The sequence below is a fragment of the Callithrix jacchus genome, chromosome 1, assembly GCF_049354715.1.
Source record: "Callithrix jacchus isolate 240 chromosome 1, calJac240_pri, whole genome shotgun sequence".
In the NCBI taxonomy this organism is placed as follows: Eukaryota; Metazoa; Chordata; class Mammalia; order Primates; family Cebidae; genus Callithrix; species Callithrix jacchus.
This window is the reverse complement of record NC_133502.1, coordinates 164,712,047-164,735,543: the sequence shown is the minus strand read 5'-3', so window position 1 is coordinate 164,735,543 and position 23,497 is coordinate 164,712,047. Positions and strand designations below refer to the sequence as shown.

The following is a 23,497-nucleotide window of genomic DNA, read 5'->3' as shown; positions in this document are numbered from 1 at the left end:
AACTTTGTCACTGATCACAGGACTATAAGGCAGAATAGCAGAACTGGAAACTAGGACTGCTGCCTACTCATACGTCTGCAGTGTCGACACACATTGCTTTCCTGCTCTACCTTTTGTAGTATAAAAGTGTTGTATTTTAAGGAATCTTTGCTAAACTTTCCCCTTTGCCATTTCCCCTTTATACCAGTTTTATAGCACAAAAAGTATTATAGGGCCAATTTTTGTGGCCCTATAATGCCAATTAAAGTGGGTAACTTTTGTGGCTAAACTTAAATGGTGTCTTGTTCTCCTTCCTCCAGTTGCTCTGGAAAAATTTCTCCTTTCTGTGGAAAAATTTTGCTGATGGCTCTTCTAAAACATCTTTATATTGAGATATACATACAGAAAAGTACATGAACTTTTAAGTGCTCGATAAATTTTTATAAGCTGAACAGACTTGTGTAAGCAGCACCCAAATCAAGAAACAGAACATTACCAGCACCACAAGGTAACACAGATGTAAGAGGCTATGATCCCAGATGTTACCTAATTCCATTCTGATCCCTTCCCAAAGCCTTCCTCTCTCATCTTGAGACGTTACGACAAAATCACTGAGGAGTTATCAAGAATTTCCAAACCTACAAACCTGATCACATTGTCTTAGGTTTCTATATTTTCCTGACAGCTGGTCCTAGAAAATAGCTAGATTTTCCTGTTCCAATATTTTATTGTTTAAAACTGAAATCTAATGTGTACTTTACTTCCTGCTCAGTTTTTCTATAAACTAAAAACTTATTTAAAAAATAAGTCTATTAATTAAAAAAAAAAAGAAAAAACACACATCTAAAATTAGTCAATTAGTCAACTCCTTCACACTGCCATCCGAGAGACCTTTCTCAACCAAAAATCTGACCATGTAAATCTCTAAATATTGTTCAGCAGCTCCACATTGCTGTTAAGATACAGCCCAAAATCCTTTGTATGGCTCTTGGTGACTTCTTCATCCTCTAGTTGGGCCACTGTTAACCTTTCTACTGTGTAAACACATCGGCCTTTTTTTTTTTCAGTTCTTTCATGCTTTTCTCACAATGATGCACCTGCTGGTCCCATTTGCTTAAACACACCACCTGTTTTTTATCATTGCCAATTCCTTCTGTCTCTGAAAAAGGACAGTGACTTGCCCAAAGTCACAGGGCAGATGGTACTTGAATTTGGTTTCCCCCATTGCTAACCCATGCTTCTGTACAGCACTGCTGTTTCTCACCTCAAACATCATTCTTTTAGAGTTAAGAAATTTTCTCAAAGAAGCAAGGGTTTTCATCAGCTGAAGATTAGAGGGGCTGTGCTTTTGTCCAGGCTTTTTATTTCTGGTGTTAAAGGTTAAGAACTGAAGAGATTTACTAATGCCAGTGCAGCATAATAGAATGCACCACATTTTTTAAACTTAAATGTTATTATTATTATTTGTTTTATTTAGACAAACTCTAAAACTTGCATTATAAATATAAATGAATCAAAGTGCTGAATATTTCTGTCTGCTTTGAAGTGAGAAATAATTTTCCATTTGACAGATAAGTAATAAAGTCCAATGAACTCTCCATTACTCTGTGTGTGTGTGTGTGTGTGTGCGTGTGTGTGTGTGTTCTTTTATCTTGCAGTAGGAAGCTCTTTGCCCCATGACTTTCTGTCTCTTCAGACAAAACCAAGGAATACAAAAAGCCACATTTAAACTCTCATCGTTTACTCTTTCTGTTTGAGAAATATTTGCCTCTTTTCAGGAGCCTATTGCCTAAATGTTGTTTCAGTCTTCACATTGAATTGATAAAACAGTGTGAGACATTTTTCTTTTGTCAATTATTTTACTTTTAAATTACTTTTAAAATAACCAGTTATCTGTAAGAACTTAGCAATGACTTTTTTTCTTTTTCAGTAGTCTCCCTCATGTTTCTCTATGATTTATATTTTTAGAGTCCAAAAAAAGAAAAACAAAACAACCTCCTATAAGTAGTTCTGACTTCCCTATCCCTGCCCTTATATATAATTCACATTGATGTTCCCACACAGCCTTTTCAGCCTTTTTGTGAAAAATTCAAAATTTAGTTATCAGCAGATAAACACATATTTTGACCTGCCTCATGGTGATACTGTCAGCCAGCAGTTCAGTGGACAGTGCCAATAAATTTACTTCATAAAACGCCTATGCAAGCCCTTGAATGATTTATGTACTTTGTTTTTATTATCTTATAAAATAAGTAGATATCAGAAAAATTAGTGTATTATTACTTGTCATAAGTAATCCTGTTCTCATACTACTCTTAGCAAGAGGTAACATAATGTATCCAGCACTGACACTTCACATATTTACCTCATTTAATTCTAGCAGAAACCTTATGAGATACTTTTATTATTTCTGTATCACATATGAGAAAACTAAACCTTAAAGCCATTAAATAATTTTCCAAAGATCACATAGCTACTACCTGGTGATAAGATGAACAATGAGATCCACGAGATAGATTGACAGCAGCAACATTTCAGTTTCAACTGCAGGTTCTTTTTCACATATATAAAATTATATATGTGTGTTTGTATGTGTGTGTGTGTGTGTGTGTGTATGTATATATACACATACACATATATAGGCTCATTTTTATATTTCATTTTATAAAGAACATTTTAATAGCAGAAGAGTAAGAAAGAGTTAATCATAAAAGGTAGAACTCCACAAGAATGAACAATTGACCCCACATTCTGCCTTAGACAAATGAAAACTTAGTTATGGATCAGCTCTGATCCATAGCTTAGCACTTGGGAACCACTGCATGGGTTTGTGTCTTTGGACTATACCAGGGTTTACATCTGGGAGTATATTATTAAAGGCAGTGTGTAAAAGGCAATGTATAACCAAGAGTGACATATGCCTTAGGTCCCCAGAACTTTATTGTAACATGTAAAGAAGTTTTTCAGTTTTTGCATGTGCAAAATGTAGATACTTTCAGGAATTAATTTTGTGGAGGAATGGATGTATATTGGCTAAAATCTCGCGCTATCCTTGATTCTATTTCCAGGCCCCAGGGCTCTCTCCATGCTAGTGTGTACATATGGTAGCCCTTTAGCATTTCGCAACAGACAAAAACCACACAACACCACACTGAAGCATACAAGCTATTATATATTTTCATAATATAGAACTTAAAAGTATAATAATCAACAGTGGCAAAATATTTCTGTCTCTGACATTATTATTTGTAAGATCCAACCTGTAACTGAGATCAGAGAAAACAGTATGGAAAAACAAATCCATGAGAACAGGATAAAAATATGAACAGCAAAATATGTCTGAGTATTTAAAACTGTATAGAAAAAATAAATTAGATGAACAATGTGTAAATATAAATTAAAAAAGATGACATTCTTAATAAATAAAGTTTACTATTTACATTTTTATGTATTGCCGAAAGAGTTAACTTAGATCCATAAAAACACATAAAAAGAAAAAAAAAAAAATAGGAGCAGCAAATTTATGCGCGTGAGGTACAGAGAAAGGATTGGACTTGTGTTTAATTTTTGGTGTTTAGATTGGGTTGTGTCTTTTTTCTTTTACAATAGGCCAGTAGAATTCTTATGAGAACAGCTTTTAAGCACTTCAATGGAGTGTCATTTTTTGGTAGCTTCCAGAAGATGCCAAAGATTTCAACATCATATTAATTAGAAATACCCATAATAATTATAACAATAATAAAAAGGTATTATATGATACATAAATATGGAAGAGCCTTCTGTAATATGAATACATTTTCTCTAGACGAGATCACAGTTTTATTTTGTAAATATTACATTTAAGTATATATATACACACATATATGTACAACTATATATACATGTGCATATATATGTAAATTTATATTTATATATAATATAGTTATATAGATAGATATCTGCAGACAGGTTATTGATTATAGAGACCCAAGAAAGCAACTCAGTAATTGTTCAGAATTTTCCTCATTGACTGCTGGTGTGTAGTTTAAGGAGCCCCCATTTATTTGCACTCAGAATGCCATATCTTCTTTTAATGGAACACTTGATGTGGAATTTTAAGTCTGAGAAGTGAGGTGTCCTCTGAAGAAGAGATTTTAGAGACTCCCTTCCTCTATAAGTTGAAAATGACCCGGAAGTCTTAAATAGACAACGGTTAGCTAACTGACATTATAGGAGGTAATTAGCTTTTAACCAAATCATAGAATTGGTAAAGGGTAAGATCAAATTTGCCTAAAAGATAAAATATTCTCCAATACAGATCTCTCTTTTAAGGCAGACTACAATTCAGGAGCTCCAGCTTTATTCCTTGAAATATCAAACAAGCACTCGCTATCTTTCTGAAAAGGCCAATGGGCCTGTGCATTCGTGAATCATAACCCAGGACTTTGTGTCAAATGTTGGCCCTCACAGCCCACCTAAAACTGCAGGGCCTCAAAATCTCCTGCCCTCCCACTGTGAGGTAGGTATATAGTATTATCCCCATTTTGCAGCTAGAGAAACTGATGCAAGTATAGAGGTGACTGGATAACTTGTTCAATATCACTGAGCAAACTGCTGCCTGGAGTCAGAAATTCTAAGTTCTTTACAATAGGGACATAATTTCTCTTTTGGCTGTTATACATTTCTTTTTAAAAAGCAAGTGATTGGTAGGGATTTGGCAAAAGTTGAATAAATTACAACAACAGGCTTTTATTCATTTGCTATTTGGTTTTTATGTTTGTTGTTTACTTGGTTTGTTTTGTTTCTCAAAACTCACTAGGATTACCTGTCTCGTCATGTAGCAGCTTCTTAAAAAATTGGACTGTGCAATGTGGTTCTGAGTGCAGTCTTTATAAAGCTCAGTGTTGTACTGGTAAATATAAACATCTTATAATGTGAAAAGCATGATACAATATGTCCCCTTAATATCTGGAAAAACCAATACCAAGCCCTCCCCCTCCCTACTACCATTGATTGCCACCAAACAAATAAACAAAATGCCCACCCACCCCCCAACAACAATAACACATCAAGGGGGAAAATGACATATTTCCTGGACCTACCACAATGTACAGAAAATAACAGACAGTGTTATCAAATCCCACTCTATGTCTTCTAGGGAAATGCTTATGTTTGCGTCTACCTACTGAGTCTGTAGAATAAACAATTTCCTTTAGGAAACATAAAAATAGGTTTTTTATTCTTAGTTTTTAATCATGCATTTTTATTTCCTTTTAATCTCCTTGTGTTTTATTAATCTCTATCTGTACAGTTCTGTCACCATTTCTTTATTTTCTCACTTGAAGTAGTTCCAGAAAAAAAAATCACAAAACCTCAAAACTGTTAACCTTATAATTTCCTTCCTTTCTTCCTTCCTTTCTTTTATTTTCCCCTTTCTTTCTCTCCTTCCTTCCTTCCTTCCTTTTTCTTTTTTCTTTCTTTCTTCACACAGGTAAGACCTATAACAAATTGACAGTTACAACCAAGTTAAATCAAACCTGGAAGGGAGGTAGCTGAAATCTGTCTCAAAGAATTAGCTTCAACAAATAGCATTTAAGCATTGGCCAAGGTGGGAATAAGACCAAGAGAACTGTCTAGGCAGTGACTCAATGTGCTGAAGCCAGGAGTGGCAGCTGATACCTACATTTTCAAAGCCCTACCATCTATGACTGTTAATCTTTCCCTTCCTTAACACCCCAATTCACTATCAAAACTGATTTCCTAAAGACTGTATTCCCTTAAAAAATTGTTGGCACAGAATCTGGGGGTAATGCAAATCCTCTGGGTAGGCAGTTAGGATTGTGGCTTGGAAAAGCTTCCCTAAATATAGCTTAGAGAACTGTCCACCTTATCTTTTCTTTTTTGCTGCTAACAATCTAATACTTCAGATGCAGAACCTTCAGTGTTTTAGGGCCTTTGAGCTGCTGATACCAATAGTTCTTCAGAGCTGCCTCTCAGTGCTCCAGTCACCTAAACGGAAGATGACTGAGGAATGAAATGACAAGTTAATTCCCAGGAAGAATATGAAACTGGGAAGAAATACATTGCCCAAATTGAGCTGACCCTCCTCCACTAAGGTTTGAAAAGGCCCTATTAAAGATATATTCCATGTGGGCACAAGTTGGCCACCAATCAAGTAGCCTCTTTTGCCTAATATCCTTGGCAAATATAAATTTGTTAGCAACAGGTTTGAAGGATAGTAAAGAGACTTAGTGGATCTTGATTCAGAAGAGCTGAATTCACTCGTGAGGCTAAAGATACAAGTCAGCCTCCAGGAATGTTTACTTAGCTGGATAGTATGGGAATAGATGATGATGGGAATGAAGACAGAAAGAGGATAAGGACTGATTTGAGGGAAGCTGGTAAGGTTATTTTGTGGTTGCTGAAATCACATCATTAGTAACATCATCTTTGGGTCTTCAAAGCTTTTTGTATTACCTATGGGTATAATTAAGCAACTGGGAGGGCTGATACTGTTACCTTGCTTAGCTTGTGCTTTCTAAGTTAACACCACACAGGCTGATAACTCAGCTAGGGCAAGAGAGAGGTCTGGAGAGTTGGCAAGAGTACAAAGATACTGGAGAGGGGTTCAAAATAGGATCGATTCTTCTAACATTGTTCTTATTTTTTGATAATAATTGGCCCTTATAATTACAGTGAAATAATGCTCTGGATATAAATGAGATATGGTTTTGTGAAAAAGAAACACAGATGATTATTCTCAACTACTGTGGCAGCCTTGCCAATATGGAACCCAAATTTAGAGTTTGTGATATGGTACAAGTCTCATAAACTAAGCACTGCATCCTTATTTGTGGGCACCTGTGCCAAAAGCATCTTGATATGTTTCTTAATGTGATAGGCCAGAGATGGCCAATAGATATCTTCTCAAGTGTTTTTGACCTCCAGGTAAGTGCTATTGGGAGTGATATAAAGTGGTTCCTCAAGTTATTTTTGGTCCCAACTTTTTAAAAAAGGGCTATGATGGAATAACAACACCTGCCTTGGATGCAGGAATTAGAAGGGGCTGCACACATGCCTGGTATTTTCTATCCCTACAGTAGGTTTTGTTTTTGTTGGTTGTCTTCACTAGACTTGAGATGACTGGATTTACAGTCATCCTTATGTGATATAACTAGTCTAGGCCTTCCCTTCTCAATTCCCAGCTCCAGGTTTCAGAAAGTATGTCACATTCAACCCTTCTCTCCACTTTGTCCTGTATTAATTTCTTCCCATATTAATTCAAAGGAAGTGGACAGGTACCTGACTGAAAAGAAGCAAAGAGGCCCCCAAAGAGATGGGGGGCTTCCACTGCAATTGACTAATTTTCACTTAACTTTTGGAGGCTAGACATGGGAGAGAGAAAAGCATTGCCCTGTCACAGGTATGGAAGGGAGTACTGGTAGCTGGAAAAAACATATGGAAAACATGATGACCATGTTGAGTTGCTGGGACTGAGGCTGTGAACTCTTCGGTTTCCTTCTGATGGCCCTCTCAAGAACAGTCTATACTGATCTTATACAAGATGATTCTCTCTTCCAGAATTGTATCTCCTGAGAGCAACAGTGAGGTTCTCAGGATCAAAGCCTACTCTAGCCTGAAGGGCTAGGAAGATTAGGATAGGGTTAATAATCCAAGAGCCTTGACGATTCCAACAGTCTCTGGCTGGCTCCAACATCATAGAAACTTAACACTCGTTCCACTTGTTTACAAAATCTAACACTGGCTTAGACACTCTGGACTGTCACTGAGGGTTCCAGCATCTGATGTTCCTCAACTCCTTTCCAGGTGAGAGGCCCACTTACGGGAAACTTAACTTATCACTATGTGGACCCATGAGGAAAGATTTCTCTTGCAGAAGAGCTAAAAAGTGAGGAGCTGTGGACAACTGTGGGTCGCTTTTAAGGCAGACTGCTTGGTTGTGTGGAGTTCTTCCTAACCTAGTTCTACCATCTTGGATTATTCAATGTATAGGATAGAGCAGCAGGAAAATAGCAGCAAATGTGGTCCCAAGGCAGGATTTGGAGAACGGGTAAGTCCTAAAGGGATATTATGACCTCAAGCCTCAAGCAAGGTGCTGATATAATACCTTGACATTGCAATCCTAAGCCATTCTCAGATTGGCCTCAAACCCTGGAGTTGGGGTAAAATCCCTCATGGCAACAGAAGTGTGTGGAGGCTTTGCATACCTTATAATCTTTACCACTTCCTAGGTTCTAGTTCCCTAGAAGGTAGGTGATCATAGGCCATTTCACTTCCAATTCCAGAGGACTGCACCATTGTGCATGACCACTATATTCTGAGCCTCAGGGTGTGAGCTATCTTGACATCTCCACACTTGGTCTTAGCAGTTTCTGCAACTTTCTTTCTCCCAAGGATAGTGTTGGCTAGGAGCTTGGGAAAGAAAAGATATTTATTCCAGTCTCTCTCTGCTCATCTCCAGAACTGCCTTCACACATATGTTTGTATGGGTGTGTATGCATGCATGTGTACTAACCACAGATGGGTACACTCTAGATATAGAACATGTTTCTTGCTGTGGTTGTGTGACAAATGGCTAGAATTTTAGGAGGCTCTAGGACTGCATACTGTATATGCAATCCATCTCAGACTTCGGGATGGGAATCCATTTCATCATTCAGCATGGTGAAACTTGGTTCATTTGCCCCACTGTGAGTCCTTCCTGGGTAAAATTAAAGGCAGACCGGTTGGGTGCTAAGGATCCCTGGTGTGGAGAGGCCATTCCGTTGAGCAGCTGACTGTGAAATCAATACCAAAGGGATGCGGGTCCTGGCGTTGGGAATTCTTGGACAACTCCTTGTCCTTCCTTAGCCATGGCTGTATTCCCGGAGGTCTTTCCGGCTGTGTTCTTGGGCATGGGGGTCCCGACAAGCACAGTCGCCTTGTAGGTCACAGGACATAGGGAATGGGGTGACCTGCAGAAAGAGAGAAGTGAATCAGGGGGTTTGGTCCAAAGCAGTAATGATCAGAAAGGCAGTGCAGAGCAGGATGCAACCACTGGATCTGAGGGGCAGAAGGTTCAAGTTCAAGTCATGGCTCTGCTTCTTGCTATCCTGGTGATAACTTTTATTGAGAGCACCAAGATCATAATCACAGCAGTTTTCATTTGCAGAGGCACTTTCTATAGGTCAAACATTTTCTATGGGGTAAGGCAATGTACTCAGTGCTTTCCAGATAAGAAGACACTTTAAACAACTCTGTAAGACAGATGCTACAACAATCACTCTTTTATTGATAAGGAAACTGAAGCTCAGAAAGGAATAAGAATTTGCCAAAAGTAATAATAAGTGTCAAATCTGGTATTTAAAGTAAGACAAGCTACTTATCTCTGAGCCTCAGGTCCCTCTGTATAGCTGATATACTAAGACCCACTTTGTACTGTAAACTATAAGGGCTGAGTAAAATCATGGGTGGAAAATTGTAGCGCACCATAGCAAAGTCGATTGGTATAATTGTGTAATGGAATACCTGATGTATACGTGATCAAGTGAAAGAAAGGATGTGAAAGTGTCTTTTGAGAAAACATAATTCTCTGCACACATTGGTCACTTTGATTTTAGTAGGCAATGATGAAAACAAAAAGCATGTCTTAAGGAAGCCAGACCACCTTCTGGGAGGCTTGGAATCCTGGGTAGGTAATAGATCACATGGAAGTTTTGCACAAAATTTGAAGGACCTGGGAAGCAGATTTCAGCATACAAAAAAGTGAGAGGACTGAGTTCATTCCAGTTCCCAGATCATTTCTTTATGTGCTCTGTGACCTTGGCCAGCTTTCCTTTCCGCAAACTGATAGGAAGAGCCCAACAGAGTGAGTGTCTTCCCCATCCAGCAGCTAATCTATCTTTCCAAAGAGCACAGCGCAGTCCCTGCTTGAGTCCCCGCCTGAACTACGCAAGTAGATTTCACCTCATTGCATCATGACATTTGCATATAACTTTCCCCAGAGAGTCTCCCATCTGCGCAGATGGATTTAATGACCTCATTTGCCTCCTGCCTGGACAGGGTCTCCAAGTGGTCACATAGTCTCAGAGAGAATCTTTGTTTCTATTCCTCTGTCTCATGTACTTTTGAACTCATTCTCAATGTCTAGCTCTTCTTTTTTCTCTGCCTGTTTGTTTGACTCTCTCCCTCCCTCCCAATCTCTCTCCATCCTGAAATTTTGCAATAATTTAAAATGTAGAATGGAACATCAGAAAAATTTAAGTATAAGCCCCAACTCTCTAATCTACTTGAGATGTGACCTTGAACATGTGACAATTTCTCTGAGCCTCTATGAACTCATTCATCAAATGGGAAAAATTAAAATGTAGACCTCCTGAGGTTGTGATAAGGAATACATAAAATAACTTATGAAAAATGCCTCACACAGTGCTTGACATATGCTTAGTGCTCAATTATTCTCTCTCTTTCTCTCTCCCCCTCCCTCTCCTTTATTTTTTTGGTCTATCCTCCCACCAATTCTGTGGCCCATGAGACAGGGACCAGGTCAATCTTGTTTACTACTGTTTTCACAGGGCCTAAGCCACAGAATGAAATCATTTCTCCATCTCTCTCTGTACTTACGGGTACCACGAGTCTTTGTTTCTCTTTTCAATTTGATGACCTCTTTTCAAAAGGTCATCAAGTACCTTTTCCAGCAGTACCTCTCTTCATAGTCCCTTTTTCCAAGCAGTACCTCTCTTCACAGTCCCTTTTTCCAAGCAGTACCTCTCTTCACAGTCCCTTTTTCCAAGCAGTACCTCTCTTCATAGTCCCTTTTTCCAAGCAGTACCTCTCTTCATAGTCCCTTTTTCCAAGCAGTACCTCTCTTCACAGTCCCTTTTTCCAGCAGTACCTCTCTTCTTGCTTATAGCTACTTGCTGTTCTCTGTTTAGGACATTTACTTTCTGCCTCTGTGACTTTGTGGACTACATCTAGGATATTCAACTAGAATCTAGAATATTTGTCCCTATTCATTTTATCTTTAGTAGAAGCACAGAATGTTAGAACTGGAAGTGACGTAGAAAGAAAACCTCCCATTCCAAGCAGGGAAACTGAGGACAAAGCCAAGTCAAAATCCAACCACTGTGGTAGAATGTGGACAGTTCTATTATGAAACCCAAAGGCCTGGGTTGGGGTCCTCGTTTGCTTCATACTCGCTGAATGATTTTGGGAAAACCCCTCCACTGTCATGACCTTAGTTTCTACATCTACGAAAGGAGGATTTTTTAAAATACCAATTTCATATGGCATTTTTTGTGATTATCAAGAAGAAATGTGTAAAAGCCCCAGTGCCTGGCCTAACACCTTTGAGATGCTCAGTTCTGAACACCTATATGCTGAGTCAAATTTCTTACTCACTCATATTTCACCATTGTTCCTGCCTATTGTCCCATCTCCTCTCTCCCACCTTCCACACGTGAACAATCTCCTTGTCCTTAACTCCCCCCACACTTTATCCAGCCCCATCTCCTACCATTAGCATGATCTGGTTACCTCTAATGTCTTCTCTAAAATTCTCTCTGTAACACTTTCCCATTGAGCTCAAACACCCATTAGGGACGGTTTAGTGTCTGCTTTATTGTTTGTGCTTTCTGCTGCACCTAATGCAAGGCAAATATTCAAAACCTCCCATGTCTTGGAATAAAATCTAAACTCCTTACCACAAGTTCAAGGCCTTGTGTGTTCTGATTTCTACATAATTCTCAGATCTTACATAGTTCTGCTGCCTTCTTCCCCTCACTCTCAGTAGCTTATTTATCGGTTCCTCATCTACTCTGTTTTCCTGCTTTTGTGTCTTTAGCCACTAATGTTCCTCCACTCTGACTGATCTTCCCAGGCCAGCTCTTTTTCATTGTCCAGGTCTTTTCTCAAGCATCACTACCTCCCTCAGTAGTGTGACCAAAGATATTAGATTGGTGCAAAAATAACAGATTTTTGCCATTGAAATAGCAAAAACAGCAATTACTTCTGCACCAACCAAATAGCACCATTGTCTTCATACTATATCACAACATCTTATTTTTACACCCTTCTTACACCAAATCCCTTCTTCACTTTGATGTCAGCTCACTCTGGGCAGGGACCATGACTGTTGTTGAACTGAGTCTTTATATACCACAAAATAGGCATTCAATGACCCATGAATGAGTGAACAAATGAATGCACGAATATGCAGGCAGAATACAAGTCAGGGAGCCTCCACTCTTGCAGTCAGTTGCTGGGTGACTTTAGACAAATTACTTCCCTTCTCTGAGCTTCAGCTTCCCTACTTATAATAAGAGTTGATCTTCACAGCTTCCAACCTCCCATCTGGCTGAAAATCTTTCTCAGACTGAGAAAGGTAGAAGGCAAAGACCTGGCCAGAAAGGAGCTTGAAACGTAGACTTTCTTCAGAAACCCTGTCTTCAGTGTTCCCCTTTCTGCCCTCCACAGTTCCATCAACTTCTCCAAAAGTGCTGGCTGGCAAGGCCTTGTCACCAGTTAGCCAGTTAGCTTCTCAGGCTGGTCTCGGCACTCTGGCTATGCTGGGGTGGTACCACCTTTTTCTTCCCTCCCCAGGCCAGTCTGGGCAGTTTCAGCACTTCCCAAGTAACACTGAAGGAAACTCAATCAGAATATGACAAAGTCTAGAAGGACTGGTCTCAGGAGGTTGACCCAGAGCCTCCTTGTCTCCACTACATGCTTGTATGTAGTAGGTTGCAGACTTTACATAGAAACTCTGTAACTCTCAGCAAGTCCATAGCACCATATGTACTTCAGTCTCCCCATCAGTAAGACAAGAGTCTTTATCAAGACCTCACAGAGCTCTGGTGAGGAGTCAATGAAGTCATGTCATATCCAGTCCAGCTCTCAGAGTGCCCAATGCAGAGGAGATACATGGTGTTTTCTTCCTTCCTCTTGCCTCTTTGTGAACTGCCCGTTCAAAGCCTCCTCTGTTACAAGCTTCCTCACTAATCACGGATATAAAGCTGAGAAGAAAAGGGTGGAGATTTCTAGGTATTCCTAGGTCTAACCTGGAAAGGACTTGGGGACACTTGTTCATGCAGGTTCAAGCGGTGAATACCATTGTACACACACTAGTGACTCCAAAGGACTTTCCCATGCCAGACAATTTCTATATGCTAGCTCTCTGACTCTGTACCACATTGTGAGACTATCGTTATTAGCTACCCATCTTGCAGATGAGAAAATAGAGGCTTCAGAGTGTCTAAAGAAAAACTAACTTGTCCCAGGCATCAGTACCAGTCAGTGAGTTGATGATGCCAGATTCCAAACCCCACTTCAAACACCTGAGAGCTTTTCAGCAAGTGAGAGTAAAAGGAAGGAGTTTTCTTCACAACCTGAAAAGGCTGCCTGCTGCTTTATCTTTTTAATCACCAATAACCTTTATCCTTATTATATGCCTGGCACTGAGCTAAACTCAATGTGCATTATTATCTCACTCAGTCTTCCCAGCAATGCTGAGAAGGTAACTATTCTAACTTTCCCCGTTTTACATCTTAAAGGAAACTAAGATTCAAAGAGGTGAGTCACTGGGCTAGTAGGTGGCCAGGCACTCCTTAGTACCATGCCCCAGGAGGAGGGCAGAACAGGAGTCAGAGTCCATTCTTCACAGACAAAGAAACTGAGGCATGGAGAGAAGAATCACATCTTGATAAAATCAGACCTCTGAGCCCAACTGCCAGATTCCCTGACTCCCCAGGCAGCTCCCCCACCTTCTCCCCGAGGCGGCCTCCCAAGAAAACCTACCACCCACAGCACGAACACCATGGTGGCCAGTTTACATTTGGGGATTCTCAGCACCATGTGGCTAGGCTGTCCCATAAATGGCTTGGCCACCCACTCTGGGATTCTGTTAGCAAGCCAGGTCCATGTCTAAGGGCCAGGATTCTCTACTTTTTTCCTCAGGGCTATAGACGGTGCTCAGGCACAATGGTTCTCCCTCTGGGTGAGCTGCGGAGGCTAACACCTCCATCTGTGAATATGAATGGCTCAGGAATGCAGCTCAGGCAACTGTACCACAAGGCCCTGGCTGCAGATCCTGTCTAGGGCTGAAAGACATGCAGGGGCTGGATTCTGACTCAGACTCAACAGGGAGGTAACTAGCAGAGCATGCTGGGGGTACTGGTAGGGGACAAGAGTCGTGCTGTGCTGATGGTCAGAGAGCTTTGACTGTCTCCTGCTGGCTTTGGGAGCCAGGTCACTGGCAGATCACTTCACCTGGTTGAGTCTCAGGGTCTTCATAGTGCTGATGGAAAGATTTAATGAGACCAAGCAGATAAAGGCATGATGCCAAGGATGATGCCCCTGTATGTTTCTTAAAGGTAGGGTGGATACAGTACCTGGCATAAAACATGAGACAGTTAATGAATACAGAAGCTTATTTAAATGGAGATAAAGTGGTCATGTGGATAAATGGAGGACAAAGTGGAAAAAATATGGTAAACTGTAGGGAAGCACTGGCCTAGATGAGAAAAAGGAGTGTTTGAGTCCTTTCTCTGTTGCTGACTTTGGTGTATGCATCAGGCAAGTTACTTTTTTTTCTGGGCTTCAGTTTCTCTGTCTGTAAAAAGGAGGTACTAACAGTCCTACCACACAGAAGGATGTTGGGTAAAGTATGAAATGCAAGTAAGTCACTTAACATAATGCATTGCATAAAATATGGGCTCAATAAATCATGATAGTGGTGATGGTGGTGATGGTTTTGATAGTGAGGTGGTGGTAATCATGTTGATAATAATGATGGTAAGTTTTGGGGATAGAATGGCTGGATTCCATCATAGAACCAAGCTAAAATGAGTGTCTACTTCATCCTTAAGGAAAAAGACAGGGCTGCATTCCAAAGTGGGGGACGGGGTAATAATAACATTCCAGAAGCCAGTAATTTTTGAACATGGAAGAGTTATTCTAGTCTGCTTAGCCATCTGTGTGTTGTCTCTTACTAATCCTCCAAGTTAAGCACATCTGCTCCTTCCAAAAGGCCTTCTGGGATTCCCTAGACTGGCTCAGTGCTTCAAATCCTCCTGAATACCCTCACTGGCCTCTGGATAAAGTTCAAATTCCCTGGCTTGGGTGATAAAGCCTTGCTTATTCATCTAGGCTCATCTTTTATACCTTTTTCCCCTTGCACCATGCTCTGGGCATATTAAGGGAATTATAATTTCCTAACACTTTCCCTAATGTCTGGGCCTTTGCACAGACTGTTCCTTTGGCCAGAGATACCCTTTTCCCTCCCACTCCTATCTCCGGTCCTCCCTTACCTCTGGGTAATATCTTCTGGACTTTTCATGTATTGCCTTTGGTGTTTCCATCTCTAGGAAACTTTGCTGACCTCCTTACTTGCTGTGTCTCCATGAGTGCTTGCTATACTCTAAATGTCTGGCTACTTAAGCCATGAATTCAGTGTAGCTGGGACCAGGTTCTTGCTCACTGCCTAGCACAGTTTCTACCACACAGCAGGTAGTACCCTAAATTCACTCATTCAAAAAGTATTTATTTGTGGGTGTTGAGTACCTACTATTGGACAGAAAACAGTGAGGTACACTGAAAATTGGAATATATCCATAAACAAATGAGAAGTGCATTCTTATCCTCTTGAATTCTGTATTCTAGCATCAAGAGGGGTGGGGTCATCTGATCATAAATAATAAATATATTTAATGGTGTGTGCCAGAGTGATAAGTATTAGGGAAGTAAGGGAAAGAAAAACAGAAGGCAAAGCAAATGAGTGTTGGAATGCCAGGGGTGAGGTGGGATGAGTGAACAGGGCTGGACTCATTGAGAACATGACACTTGAGCAAAGACTTGAAAGAGGTGAAAGAGTGAGTCATGAAGATGAATAGAAGAGGGTCCTCAGCCAAAGAAATTGCCATAGTGACAAAGGCTGTAAAGTAGAAGGATGCCTGAGCTGAGCTAAGGACAGCAAGGAGTCCAGAGGAGAGGTGAATAAGGCAAGGCAGAGACCATGGGAAAGGGGAAAAGTCAGAGAAGCAATGTGGGTGAGTGGGCAAAGCACCCACATTTTCCCAAGGGCTTGTAGGTCTTTGTAGGCCATTGGGAAATCTTTGGTTTTCAATCCAAAGTAAAATGGGAAGGAACTGCATGTCTTTGCATAGAGGTATGATATGATTTGACTTGATTTAAAAAGGCTATTCTGGCTTCTGGGTCAAGAAGAGACATTGATGTACATTCCCAAGTCAGCTATCCAATACCCAGCCCTTTGTCAATATAGGTTATCACCTACTCTGCTAAGAAGACTGCCTTCCATATGATGATTTGATTATTTTTCCATATCTTATAGAATCACTAGCCTTCTTAGACCAATGTGCTACACATTGGGTATAATGTCCTTTCTTAAGAACCATGTTCTCATATAGGTAGGGTTTAAGATTTAGCAAATCTGTTATTTAGCAAATATGGTAGCCCTACACACAGTTGCATGAATTGGATGCACCATCCTGTGCTGAGATATGCTTCTGGGATTAACCTCCTCTTATTCTTTGCAGGTCTCAGTCTTAACTAGCCTTGAACTTCCTGCTCAATGACCACCTCATCCAAGAAGCCATGTCCTTAGGCACATTTTTAGAAAGCCTTTATATGTTGAGTTCTTAGACAGGAATCTAATTCAAATATCAAGACATAAAAACCCAAGGTGGGTCTGGCCTACCCAGGGTCACAGAGCTAAGTCACCCCAATTCCCCAGATGTCTATAAGAATCAGTCTCTTAGCAGCCCTCTGAAACATGACCACAGCTAGTGTTCCAGGCCACCACACCTTAGAAAGCTTTGGTATGTTGAATATTTTAAGGTTGTTTCCCTTTTCTCCCTCACACCCCAACACATGCTTACTTAGAATGATTCCAATTATAAACTGATTTTTTTTTGTCATGAAGGGAAACCCTTGGAGCAACCATTCTGGAAATCTGCTTTGTATTTGAGGCTCCTCAAGGTTCCAACAGGAAAATAATAAACTGACATCCTGAAAGGCTGAGTCCTGCCCCTTCCTGTCTGCCTCACACTGCAGGCAGGTGTCTGGGTGGGAAATTGGACACCCCTGTCAGACAGAGTTTCCTGCACTGTCTTGCTCTCGTCTGCCAGCCAGGCCCAGGTCACTCCATAAGGCGGATGTGGGGAACAGCTGGTGTCTATACAGACAAATAAGGGAGGGAGAATGAAGGGAGCAGACAGCCATCATGCTGGGCCAAGGCATCACAGAGGCCCTAGCCCTGGGAACCAGGAAGAAATTTAGGTGGAAACTGGCAAGAAGAAAGACTGGTAGAAGATGCTAAGTACTTAACACTGGGCCTGGAGTTCATGGCAAGAACTCCATTCCAAGAGGTCTATGAAGCAAGAAGGTCACCTGCAAGGGGCAAGACACAAGACACAAGAAGCTTGGGCAAGACACAAGCCCACTGCAAAAGGATGTTCCAAGGGGTTAAAGGCAGGTTCTGTGTGGCCTAAATTCTCTAGGTTTGCATCTTAGCTGTACCACTTGCTAGCTGTGTGAACTTAACCCTTCTAAGCCTCAGTTTCATCATCTACAGAATGAGGATTAAAAAGATAACACCTTGGGCCAGCCATGGTGGCTCACATCTGTAATCCCAGCATTTTGGGATGCTGAGGGTGGAGGATCACCTGAGCACAGGAGTTCAAGACCAGTCTGGGCAATATAGGGAGACCCCTCTCTCTATGAAAAATACAAAAATTAGCATGGTGCGGTGGTGTGTGCCTGTAGTCCCAGCTATTTGGAAGGCTGAGGTGGAAAGATCGTTTGAACTTATTAGGAGGTCAAGGCTGAAGTGAGCCACTCCAGACTGGGTGACAGAGTGAGGCTTCATCTCAAATAAAAAAAAATCTACAACAGGATTATTGTGGTGATGAAAATGAAATGACACGTCAAGCAATAACTCTTAGCTATTACAATTTGTTCTGAGTTAGGAAATCCTACATCCCAAATACAGCTCTGTCACCTTGTAAAAATGATTCGACTTCCCACAACCTCAACATTCTACTTGGCTTTATCCTGGAGTCTGAGATAACATTCACAGAGACACTAGCCACAGCCCAGCAAAAGTAAGTGCTCAGTTAACTGAATTCCTGTAATTTATGAAAGTGCTTGAAGCATATCTGCCCCAAGGGTGAGTTTCTCTGACGAGTAGCCTGGGTGCATAAGGGAAGGGAAGGTCTCACCATATGGGACTGGGACTGAGGGGACAAGTGGTAAATAAACAGGTCCAGTAGGCAAGGGCAGAGGCATGAGAGGAAAGTAGCCTCTCTCCTCTGAGAGGCTTCCTGCAGTGGAACTGGAAACAAACCAGAACTTTCTTCTGCCCTGTGGATGCCCAGGGGAAACTCCTGTCTGGGCTGCTGGAGATGTCAGGGATCATGGCAAGGCTGGAGACTTATCTTCCCCCACTCCATCTCTGCTGCTGAGAAAAGCTGCTCTCCTTTTTTGCCAAGGGAGGGGTCCCATACACAAGGTTCCCTGGCAGTCTGGGCTCATGGTAAAATATCTCCAATCAGAACTGGGAGGACCATGCCGAGGTGTGCCAAGGACACAGGCACCCCACATGCTTTCTTCTTCTGAAACTCAGCCCCATGTAGGAGAAAGAACAGGTCTTGTGAGTCAGACAGAACTGGGTTCAAACTTGGGCTTCCCCACTCATTTGCCAAGTGAGCCTGGGCAAGTCCCATATGTACTCTAAGCCCAGACTGGTTCACCTGTGTGATGGGGATAAGAATAGTGACCTCTCTGTATTGACATGAGGATTAAAGAGGAAAACAGAGGCCAAGTATCTGGCAGAGTGTCTGAAATACGCAGTAGCTCACTTAGGGAAGTCTTGTGTTAAATAACACATCTCTCGCCACCTCTAAACCAGTCTACTGCAGGAGTAGTTGGGGAAGTCCAAGAAAGAGAAAAGTTTCAAGAAGGTGGAGTTTCCTTAAAAGTCAAACTGGGAAATCTAAATTCCAGGAAGTATGACTTTAATTTGAGACATTTTTCTTTTCCAGAAGTCAGACTTCTAGGAATCTTGCATCTGAAAAGCCTCAAACACCTGCCAGCAACTGAAAGAATGATGGCAAAGCCCTATCTGCTATTTGGAGGCCCTTAATCTCTCGAATATGTTCTTCATATACAGTTTTAAGAGCTCTTTCCCCTCTACCCCCATCTACTATTCACTTTCACTAAAAAAACTCCTGTTCCCTCTTCAGATCTTCACGTAAATGTCCCTTCCTCAGAGAAGCTTCCTCAGACCTTCATGCTGTTCTCCATAAAATCTCACACTCTCTCATCATTGCCTCTTCCACAAAAGTAATTAAATGCAATAGTTGTGTGGCTCCCTGTTTAATAACTGGCTCCCCTAATAGACTACAAGTTTCACAAGGGCAGACATACTGTTGGTCCACAAACTGGTCTGGCGCTGACCAGAGATCATCAATGGACACTCACCTCATTGGATGAAGGCAGCTTGACCATCTGCATTCTGCAGCCTCAGTCAACAAGAGGAAACAAGAATTTAAAGTGAAAGAAGAGGAATTCTTAATACAAGAAGCCCAAAATACATTTTATAATGTGTGTAGACAAGGGGAAAAAAAGAGTATGAAATGCATTCAGAACTCGCAAAAAACTGGTTTTAGGGTTCCTTAGTGAAGAGTCTGTGCTTATCTCTGGGCCTGGGAGTCTGAAAGTGCTGCAGTGGAACTCGATACCGGACCAGAGAGCCAAAATGGTGGCTTGGCGTTCAAATCGATGTACATGGTAAAGTTACTATAATAATTTGGCATCTGGACCTGAACCTCAAGCTCATGACTTCATGTTCTGACAATGCTCTCTGTAGAGAGAGGAATCCATTTTGGAAAGTTCTCTCTTGAAAAATCAGCTTCATATTTATGTTTTAGTACCTAAGTTGCAATAGGTAGGAAAATTATTTTAAACAGAGCTGCTCTTTCTCCAACTATTGGTGTCAGATGGTGCCATAATTCTATACAAACCGCCATTTCAAACACAAACTTCATTGTCCATTCACGTTCAAAGGTGGCTGACTCCAGTGGAAGAAAATAGGTATGATTGTTCACTATATTCATTTGGAAACAGGTGTCAAGAGTCCTAAATATGCTTACACCCTTCCCTTGGCATTTCATTTCTAAGAATCAAATATAAAGAAATAATTAGAGCTGTAAAAGTATTTTATGTACAAAGAAGTTCATGAGCACCATTAGTTAAAATTATAAGAAAAAAGAAATAATCCAAAAGTTAAAAATAAAAGTTGAAGTAAATGGTTGTATAAATTATCACACATCACAACCATATAATAAACAAAATGAAGCAAAAACTACAGCTGAGAAGGTAATACTACTATCAGATTTTTTTTCTTTTTTTTTTTAATTTTGAGACAGGGTCTCACCCTGTTGCCGGGCTGAAGTACAGTGGTACAATCACAGCTCATTGCAGCCTCGACCTCTCTGAGCTCCAGTGATTCACCCGCTTCAACCTCCCAAGTAGCTGGTGACAAGATCACAAGCTGGAGAGGCAGTGATACATAGACAAAAATACCGTAACACTTAACAAAATACACAGAAAAAAATACACCAAAATAAAAAGCAGTGGTTTTTCTTTGGGTTTTAAGATAATAAGTGAATTCTTTTGTTTTCTTCTTTCTGAACGTTCCAATATGCATTATTTCATAATTATAATTAATTTTCTGTTAATGAATTTTATTTTCGCCTACTTAAGCAAAAATTATACACCTTCAGTGTCCTATCAGAAATCAAAACCAAACCGAAACCAAAGAATGGTAGGCATGTTAAAAACTGTTGCCCACATAAGACTGATGGATCGTGAACAATCCCAGAATTTTTATTCCTCAACCAAACGATTCGGTAACAGCCATCCAATTAGAGTGTGTTCCTTGGGTCTTGTCCCATTCGTTTCTGTATTTTGGGTCAGAGCATCTTTCTTGAAGAAACCAAGTCATAAAGGGACTTGGATTAGAATCCAGGAGCTTCACTCTTTCTGTCACTCACTCTGTCACCTGGGACACATTCATTCCTCTTTTATGGGCCTCAGTGCCCCTGTATATTAATAAAATGAAACATTTGGGCCAAGATAGTCATAGAGGGCTCTTTAGCCATGACTGACTGTGATTCTTTGCTTTTCCTGTCTCAGATACTCAATTCTCCCTTCTTTAAAACGACGCAGATGAAATGATCTTTCAACTCAGATTGCAGATGAATATAAAAATAGAAATAGTTTTCCATTAACTCATTCATCACAAGAACACTTCTCAGCCCGGGCTGGCTGGGTTACCACCTCCCTCCCAACTCTTGGCTGGGGCCCCACGCTCTGATCTCAGCTGTAGTCAGGAGAAAAATGGAGGTGGCCACTTTTCTGTGAGGTGTTAATGTGTATCTAGTTGAATGTTTTTCTTTTACTATAAACACTTAAATCACTCCTGGGTGTGTCCTGACATAAGGAAAGAGAATCATAGCCATGACCATCTTTCCCTAATTCTACAGGTATGACAAATAAGATAGATAGAGAATAAAATGCTCAAACACTGTAAATGACCTCATTAGGAACGTCCTATTTTCTCTCTCCTAGATTTCAGCCCTACCCCCAAAAAACATGTGTTCTCTCTGGGATTTCACACGCCGGTCTCTTGCCCCAGACACCATTCTTTTGACCACCTCCTCCCTCCTCACCCCTTCCTCTTATCCCTAAAGTTTCAGTGCAGATGCCTCTTGCTCTGCAGTTTATCTGCTTCCATATCTGATTCTAAGCTTTGAGAACCATATCTGCAAAAATCAGCCAGGGTCCAGCACATGATACTAGCTCAACTAGTGACCAAAAGAATAGGAAAAAAAAAGAGAGAAAGATGATAAAGCTTGTGGGCAGCACTGGCTTAGTTAGGACAATGGGTTGTCCAGCACGCAGGGGTGATCCTGGCCCCGCAAGCTGGAGATGTGGGCAGGAGGCAGCTGCTGAGGGGTGCACACTGTCCTACCTTTTTGGTCTTCACTGTGGAGGTGCAGCAATCCCCGCCGTCATACTTGCAGAAGGCTCGGTTGTTGATGGCATCACAGTAATTGTCTCCCATGAAGGGCTGGAAAGGGAGAGAGAAGCAGGAAATGAGGCCTTGTTAGCATCCTAGAGTGAGTGTGAGCTGGCATCTGCAGCCCTTTGGGTGTCTGTCATCTTTTCACGGCCCTCCCCAGAAGTCCCACCAGACTTCACCTCCCCAGCATGCCCCTGGATAAGCTACCACCTCTACCATTTGTAAAGACTCTTTCTTATCTATTCCAGTTTTTTCCAAGTAGAGTAAGATTATGCTGAGAGGCATACTCTTGTGGGCTTGGGGATGCAAAACCACAAAATAGATGGCTTACGTCTTCTTGAAAGAGGGCTCATTTTACTCAAAGAAATGACCAGAAAATGTGAGCCTCCTTCTATCACTATTTTCAGCAGTATTAATTAAAAACATAATTTATAATAAAATAGATGCAAATATGTTAGGAAGCTGAATGTAGACTGCCCAAGAGGCATTAAGATCAAACATAAGAACTCATAGAAATTTGGCACCATGGTCTGTGTGTGATGGTGGACTCCCTCTCACGAGAAGGGCAGATGTATTTGATGTCACACATTTTACATGTTTGTTTTCTTCTTTTGCTCTCTAAACAATAAGTGAGGTAGGTATTATTGTTCTCACTCTACAGATGAAGACGCTGAGACTCAAAGACAAGGACTTGCCCAAAATCACACTGGCACAGAGTAGATGATTTAAATCTAAGTTGGCTCTGTGTTTTTGTTTGTTTGTGATGGAGTCTGGCTCTGTCACCCAGGCTGGAGTGCAGTGGTGTGATCTTGGCTCACTGCAACCTCTGCCTCCTGGGTTCAAGCAATTCTCCTGCCTCAGCCTCCCGAGTAGCTGGGACCATAGATGCCTGCCACCACACCCGGCTGATTTTTTGTATTTTAGTAGACACGGGGTTTCACTGTATTGCCCAGGCTGGTCTTGAACTCCTGAGTTCAGGCCATCCGCCCGCCAGGGCCTCCCAAAGTGCTGGGATTACAGGCGTGAGCCACTGTACCCGGCCCAGCTCTGTGGTTTTTTACTTCATCACTCTTGGCTGTTCCAGCATATACTGATTTATTTCTTTTATGTGTTTTTCCACCCCTGGGACACTCCAAAGATGAAGAAACGATAACAGAGTCAAGCCATTATTTATCTGAACCCAGAGCCTTTTTAGGGGAAAGTCCAGAAGTCTCTTGGATTCCCCAGTAACTTGTATTTCCTCATCCTCACATTGTATTCTGTGGTCTGTTTCTGTTTCTGTTGCTGGTGCAAGACTGTGAGCTCTTCATGGACATGGGCAATGTCTAGTTTGTCTTTGTCTCCCAATCACCTCGTTTAAGGCTGCACTCAACTGTGGCCCTTAGTAACATTTCTGAAGTGGAATGTAATTGTACCAGCATAGTGGCAAGGGCAGTTGGCAGG

At 41.2% G+C, this 23,497-nt stretch overlaps 1 protein-coding gene across 3 annotated transcripts in view; it reads right to left on the bottom strand.

Moving 5' to 3' along the window:
* Positions 1 to 3,131: 3,131 nt before the first annotated feature.
* PAPPA (pappalysin 1) overlaps positions 3,132 to 23,497 on the bottom strand; it is a 253,779-nt gene continuing 233,413 nt past the window's right edge. The window contains exons 21-23 of one of the 3 annotated variants that reach the window (XR_008475800.2): positions 22,004 to 22,102; positions 8,187 to 8,933; positions 3,132 to 5,456 (exon numbers count right to left, since the gene is read on the bottom strand). Coding sequence is in view for 1 of the 3 variants with exons in the window: in XM_002743252.6 (XP_002743298.3) it covers positions 8,826 to 8,933; positions 22,004 to 22,102 (207 nt within the window). In the remaining 2 variants the exon portion in view is untranslated. Of the gene's footprint in view, positions 8,934 to 22,003; positions 22,103 to 23,497 lie in introns of all 3 variants that reach the window. The other 2 variants (XR_008475799.2, XM_002743252.6) reach the window with 2 other exon arrangements.